A 7,275-nucleotide genomic window follows, 5' to 3' on the forward strand; every position below is an offset into this window, starting at 1 on the left:
AGAAAAAGGTAGAGTCTTTAAGACGAGAGTGTGTAAAATCAAAGTCTAGTGAAAGGATGGGAAGTATGAGATTGTTTAAATGTGGTTCTAGTTAAAGAAAAGAAAAGAAAGAAAAGAAGAGTCTAGCAAAATGCTTGTATGTCTTAAGAATAAGAAGAAAAGAGAACCATAGCAAATAAGTAAGAATCCCCCATTCCACTAGAAAGATCAAATAAGAAACCTCTCCTAAGACTTTTAAATCAAAAGAGAAAAGGGTGAAAGAGAAGTGAAGAAGTTAAAGGGTAACACTAGGATCATTTGGGTTTAGATTGATAGGATAAACACTTTGGGTGCCTTTTGGGTAGACAAGTTTTGTTCTTGTATGTGTCTAAGTGTTCTTACCTTTAGCATTTTTCTAAAGCTCAATCCATTTTTTATGAGAGAACCTTGATATTGATAAGCCCCACTCTAAAAAAGAGACCATCATTGTCTCAAAACCTTTATCTCCAAGCCAAATGAGTTTAAGCATAGCATCGAACTGATTCATATTCTTGATTAATGAATGTTAAAGGAAATGGTTGATTTGAATGCATGTGGACATCTGAGGCTCAAATCAGTAAAGGTTGTGATAGGCTTGTCTAAAATCTTTAAGTACAGCTCATTCAACTTGCATCATAGTATTAGTAACTTGGACATTGATTCTAGCTGGTTTATTGGCAAGCTTTAGGAGCTGAGATCCCACTTTTAAACCTCACCTACCTTCTATGTCTTGATTATTTGCTTGAGGGCAAGCAAAGACTAAGTTTGGGGGTGTTGATGTTCATATATTTTACCCTGTTTTCCCTTAGTATATTCACATCTTTTGCATCTTTTGCTATCCATTATTGCATAGCTTTAGGACTGTCATGCATTAGAGTATAGTTGCATTGCATTTGCATCTTTTCTTGCATAAACAGGTGATTTTGGAACCTAAGGAGCATGGAAGCAATGCTAAGAGGATTGAAGCTATCAAGAGGAGAAAGCAAGGAAGTTAGAACTGAAGAACCAAGGTCCGGAGTTCCACTTGACCGCCCACTCGACCAGACACTCGACCGTGTGCGGAGAAGGACTCGACCGAGTGGAAGGAGCTGAAGAAAAGCCAACTCGACCGAGCACCAGGTCGAGCTGACCAAGCCGCCTAGCTACTTTGTCTTTTAGCATTTTTAGGGCTTCCACTCCTTTTTCTATATAAGGCCTACAGCCACCAAAGAGTCCAGCTTTTTAGATATTCTAAAACCTAGTATTTACCCTTTTGGGAATTATTGCTTTTTGCACTTTTATTTTCTTAGATCTTGTACCTCCTTGAAGGAGAAAAACAAGAGATTCCTCAGATTTGTTGGTTTCATAACTTTCAAAATATTGAGAATTCGAGTTTGATTCCTTCTTCAATATTGTAGATCTTTGCTTTATCTTTATATTGATGCAAGTTTCGGTATTTTTTGGGTTTATGACTTTGTTGTTCATCATGTGTGATTGTGAGTAGTTTCCTTAGCTCTTAGGGATGGTTTAGGCTGGATGGATGTTGTGGTTGTTTGATTTGGTCAAGCTTGATTGTTGTAGATCTCTTCTAGGCTAGATATTCCTAATGATGATCCTATAACCGAGAGGGTAGGGTTTGATCTCAAGCCTCTTAGCATCACACCAATGTCTAAGGTGCAAAGATAAGGCTAGATCTAGAGATTTTCATTAGGCATGCTAAGAGATTAGATGTCTTGTTTGATTATTGACTATAAATCATCTGTTGCTTAATGCTTGCTTGTATAAGTTATTTGCTTTGTGAGAACAAGCCTAGAAATATATGAGCTTGATTGTTTCTATCATGAGAGTAGATTAACATGTTCTTGGAGATCATTGTCTAGAGATTAGCTCATATTGGTTGAGGTTTGTTGATTAAGTTAGATAACCACAATCTAAAGTCCAGCCCATGAATTCATCCCTAAGACCTTCCTTGTTTATTGATTTCCTAGCTTAAATCCTATTGTTGATCGTTGTTTGATTCGCTTTTGTATTGCTCTGTTTTGCTTGCATTGCTATGTTTCTCGCGTTTGTCCAGCTCGACCCTGTACTCGATCTACACTCGATCGAGTGCTTGCTCAAGCTCATCCCCAGAATTCTTGTTTATGCTTTGTATTTGTCTTGTCTCAACTCATGTTTCATTTTAGTTGCATTTCTGTTGCATTCACTTAGTATCCTTTTCATTACTTGCCTTGCATTAGTTCATTACTTGCATTACCATAGCTTCTATTTCTGTTCTTGTTTCATCATAGCTTTGATTAGTCTGTTTTCTTTACATTTAGCATCTATCTTAGTAGCTTTTACTTTCTGCATTTTACATTTCATCAATAGGTTGTTAGTGACAAACATCCTTCATATTTGGCTTGACTTAGACATTTATGCACATCTTGATTGCTTGCAAACACTCATTTAGGATTGACATCTCTTATACTACAACATCATAAGGGTAATTGAAACACCTTACACCCACCTGTTCATCATTCATATCTCATCATCATTCCATCACTCACCAAACATCCATATCCACCACCATAAAAAGATTGTTTCAGGCTGCATTTGTCCTACTAGGCGCATATCACCATCCCCTCCTGCCGGTCCAGGTGCTGATAATGCCTAGCTTCTAATCATGGTTTTCTTTATCTTTTTCCTTTTTAGGTTGAGTCATTTTTCTTCTTGCATTGAGTCAGTTTGAGTTTGGATTTGTATGAAACTAATGAAATATCTATCTATCATGTTGCTTTTAACTTGTGTTTGAGTGCTTCTTAATAGAGTAATCATCCAAGGATTACTTACCAACACAATCTAACTGCAACTAACAAAGGATTTTCGATCATGTTTCTGTCCGCAGAGGGTGTCAATCCACACCTTCATGGCGTCGGTCGACACTGTGAACTTCACAGAATAACATTGGTCGACCCATGGGTAACCTGTAACCAGTTCATCTTTTCATTACAATTTTCAATACTTTTTTTTTTTAACTTTGCTTCTCTCTTTCTTGATAACACTGGAGACAGTGTTGTTTAAGTCTGGGGGAGGTGTCTACTAACTACTAACTATGTTTTTGTTTCTATTGTGTCAGTCAAAACCGTATTTTGTTTTTATTGAGTCAAATTTTTCAAAATTTTCTTTTGGGAATTATGATATTTAACTAACAGTTTCTGTTCTTTGGCTAACACTCTAATGACTCTTGATTAAGTTTGACCTCAGAACCGAAGTGTGGAAAAGACTATGAGCTGTATGAACAATCCCGAAAGCCTTATTCAATGGATATCTGGTTAAATTAAAGTTTTCTCAATTTTTATCAAGATTTTAACTGGACTTAATCTCTTACTTTGGGAGTTGGAAATCAGTGGACTAGACTTCTTCTTTGGGCCATACAAGACAGTGCAAGTTTTCAAAATACGTCTCCCCTCTCTCTTCCCTTCAGTACTCTAAAACAAAAGAGAAAGATCAGAAAAAAATGGAGAAACAAAAAAAGAAGAAGGATATAAGTGAGCTGAGGGATGTAGCGTAAACCTGTGCATACTTCTATAAAAAATTGTTTGATAAAAAAAGTTAAATGATACTCTAGAAAATTAGAGAAAAATGAACCCCTTGTAAGTGAAAAAAGAGATAGGAAAAGAGATGTATGAAGAATGTCTTGGCAAGAAGATAGACCATATGCCGCTGATCGATATTCCCAAGGTAAGAACTCGCTTTTATTTGCTTTAATTTATTTAATGAGATTACAATGGCGAAACTAGAGACTCCAGAGGATTGTGGGATTTGAGTAAGGAATGTTGATGCTTTTTATTGACAAATAGTATGAAGTAAATTCTTGAGAGTCAAGGCGATGAAGAGTGTGAAGATCAGTTTCTTGCAGTTGAGTGAGTTCATATGTTTCCAAACGTCTTTCACAGGTCTAAGTTTCTGTTTTGCTTGAAGGCATGCAAAAGCTAAGCCTGGGGGAGTTGATATATCATGGCTTTTACGGTTTTTAACCATGATATAAGTGTGCCCGTAGAGCATCATCCAACTTCTTTGTCCAATCCTTCCTTGTGATACCTACTGTTTTCAAAAGAATTGCCTTGATTTCCCTGTTGGAAACTTCAAATCGACCACTAATTTGAGGATGGTAAGGAGTAGCAACCTTATGCTTCACTCCATGCTTCTTGAGAAGAATCTCAAAGACCTTCTTGATCAAGTGTCTTCCTCCATCACTTATGACCACTCTTGGAATACCAAACCTTGGAAAGATGATTGTCTTAAACAACTTCAACACCACATTTGCATCATTAGTAGGACTAGCTATGGCTTCTACCCATTTAGAGACATAATCAACAGCCACAAGTATGTAGTTATTACCATATGAAGAAGGGAATGGTCCCATGATGTCTATACCCCATACATCAAACACTTCAACTTCAAGATAATCTCTGATGTTTCCCTTTCTTTGACATAAATCACACTTGGAGATAATCTCTTTAGTGTCCTTGAACATTTTTGGCCACCACAAACCAGCTTGAAGGATTTTTGTAACTGTCTTGAATGTGGTGAAGTGACCCCCATAGGCTGCTCCATGACAAAGTTCTACTACCCTTCTATCTCTTCTTTAGAAACACATCTTCTATAAATTTTGTCCTACAAAAAGCGAAGAGATAAGGTGCATCCTAGTAGTAGTTATTGATGTCCTTAAATAACTTTTTTCTAGCATATCCCACTAAGTTTGGTGGCTAAAGACCACAAGCTAGGTAGTTAACATAATCTGCATACGAAGGACTATTCTCTTCTAAACTTATGACCTCTACAAGCTTTTTTCAAGTCTCATGGCTCTTATCTAGAAGTTGAATTGCCATTAGCTGCTATTCCAGAAGTGAATCATTGATTGGAATCTCATTGTCAATCCTCAATCTAGATAGATGAAAAGCTACTCAATTCTCAATGCCTTTCTTGTCTTTAATCTCCAAATCAAACTCTTCAAGCAACAATATCCAACTCTTGAGCTTGAACTCCAATCTAGAGCTTGAACTATTGGAGCACTAACCAACTCCAGATTTGGAGATTTGGAGATTAAAGACAAGAAAGGCATTGATATTCAAATGGTAAACTAGATTTGGAGAGTGTTCCATATAAAGAAAGAGTTGGTTAGTGCTCCAATAGTTCAATATCAATCTGGAGCTTGAACTATTGGAGCACTAACCAACTCTTCATTTATCTTCTTGAAAGCTTGTAGACACTCCTCATCAAACTCAAATGCAACATATTTACACAACAACCTTGTAAGAGGCCTAGCAATCTTTGAGAAGTCTTTTATAAACCTTCTATAAAACCCAGCATGGTCCAAGAAGCTTCTCATTTCCTTGCTGAATTTGGTGGTGCTAGATTGGTCATCACATCAATCTTAGCTCTATCAACCTCAATGCCCTTCTCTGAAATCTTGTGTCCCAACAAAATCCCTTCTTTCACCATGAAGTGACACTTCTCCAATTCGAAACCAAATTGGTTTCTTCACATCTCTTTAAAACCCTGCAAAGATTAGAGAGGCAAGAAAAAAAGAATCTTCATATACAAAGAAGTCATCCATGAATACTTCAACAACATTTTCAATGAGATCCGAGAAAATGGACATCATACACCGTTGGAAAGTAGCGGGTGCATTACATAGTCCAAACAGCATTCTTCGATATATGAAGGTACCGGGACATGTAAATATCGATATACGAAAGAATCCTGAGTAACCGTCTAAAAAGCAATAATGACTATGGTTTGCTAACCGTTCTAACATTTGATCGATAAACAGTAAAGGAAAGTGATATTCTAGAGGCGGCATTAACTTTTCTATAATCAATACACATGTGATGTCCAATTATAATCCTTGTAGGAATTAACTCATCTTTATCATTCTTAAGAACAGTGACTCCTCCTTTCTAGGGTACCACATGTACCGGTGAAACCCATGTACTATCCGATATAGGATATATGATACCCGTATCAAGGAGCTTTAGAATCTCTTTCCTCACTAGATCTCTTAGGTTAAGATTTAACAATCTTTGTGGTTCAATGGAAGTCATTGATTCATCATCTAAATGTATCCTATGCATGCAAAGAGATTCAAAGATTCCTTTAATATCATCTAGTGAAAAACCAATAGCTCTCCTTTAGTTCTTTAATTTACCTAGGAGAGTAACAGTTTATAGTTCACTAAGTTCTTCATTGATAATAACAGGATAAGTAGAGTTTTGTTCCAAGAAAATCATACCTTAGCCCTTTAGGAAGTGGTTTAAAATCAATCTTGGGTGCTTTAAGCTCACTCAAATCATCATTTGAGTCCCATTCAACTGAGTTCACCACTTGCCCTTTCAACTCAAGGAAGCTTCCATTATCACTAGAAGGCTTGCGAGAGTCAAGAATCTTCTCATACCCTTCACTATCTTCCTTTAGTAACCCAAACTCTCCTTGTTTAACAGTCAAAGTGTTTTGGGGCTCATCTTCTATGGCTAACTCTTCCAAAAGCTTATCAGCCAAAACATCCCTTTCTTCAATGTAGAAAGCTTGTCTTTTAATTTTAGGCTTCCTCATCACCTTGTTGATGTCAAAACACAGGGCTTCCTTTCCTAAATTCAAATGAATCTTTCCTCTTTTCACATCAATCATAGCTCCTACGGTTCTTAGAAATGGGCGTCCCAAGATGAGCGGGTCCTTTGGTTCTTCATACATTTCTAATTCAACAAAGTCAGTTGGAATCTCAAAATTCCCTACCATGACAGGTAAGTCTTCAAGCAGTCCTATCGGGGTTCTAACTGACCTATCCGCAAGAACAAGGGAGATTCTACACTCTTTGTAGCGAGTGAAACCTAATCTTTTGGCAACCGAGAGAGGCATCAAGCTCACACTAGCCCCAAGATCACATAAACAATGGCTAAAAGATAAAGGTCCCAATGAACAAGGAAGAGTGAAACTACCAGGATCATCAAGCTTCTTTGCTACTATCTTGTTTTGAATGATAGCACTACACTCATGGGTTAATATGAGGAACTTGTCGTATGATGGGTTCAGCAAGAATGCATCAATGAGTGGCATTGTAATAGCAACATCTTTCATTTGTGCATCAAACATAGCTCTATACTTGTCCACTTGTTGTTTCTTAAACCGACCAGGAAATGACAATCTTGGCTCATAAGGTGGAGGCACAAATAGAGTCTCTTTGGCAGCCATTTGACTCTTCTTGGAAACTCCATCAATGATCTTGTCCTGCTTAGGATC

General features: G+C 37.2%; 1 protein-coding gene across 1 annotated transcript; it reads right to left on the reverse strand.

Moving 5' to 3' along the window:
* Window positions 1–5,364: 5,364 nt before the first annotated feature.
* Window positions 5,365–7,227, reverse strand: LOC147919204 (uncharacterized). Its single transcript, XM_087503891.1, has 3 exons — window positions 6,272–7,227; window positions 5,958–6,105; window positions 5,365–5,490 (listed from the first exon to the last, which is right to left on the reverse strand). The coding sequence occupies exons 1-3, from the start codon at window positions 7,225–7,227 to the stop codon at window positions 5,365–5,367; spliced, it is 1,230 nt and encodes a 409-aa protein (XP_087360017.1).
* Window positions 7,228–7,275: the final 48 nt, after the last annotated feature.

Source organism: Camelina sativa, chromosome 20, assembly GCF_030686135.1.
Source record: "Camelina sativa cultivar CO46 ecotype springtype chromosome 20, ASM3068613v1".
In the NCBI taxonomy this organism is placed as follows: Eukaryota; Viridiplantae; Streptophyta; class Magnoliopsida; order Brassicales; family Brassicaceae; genus Camelina; species Camelina sativa.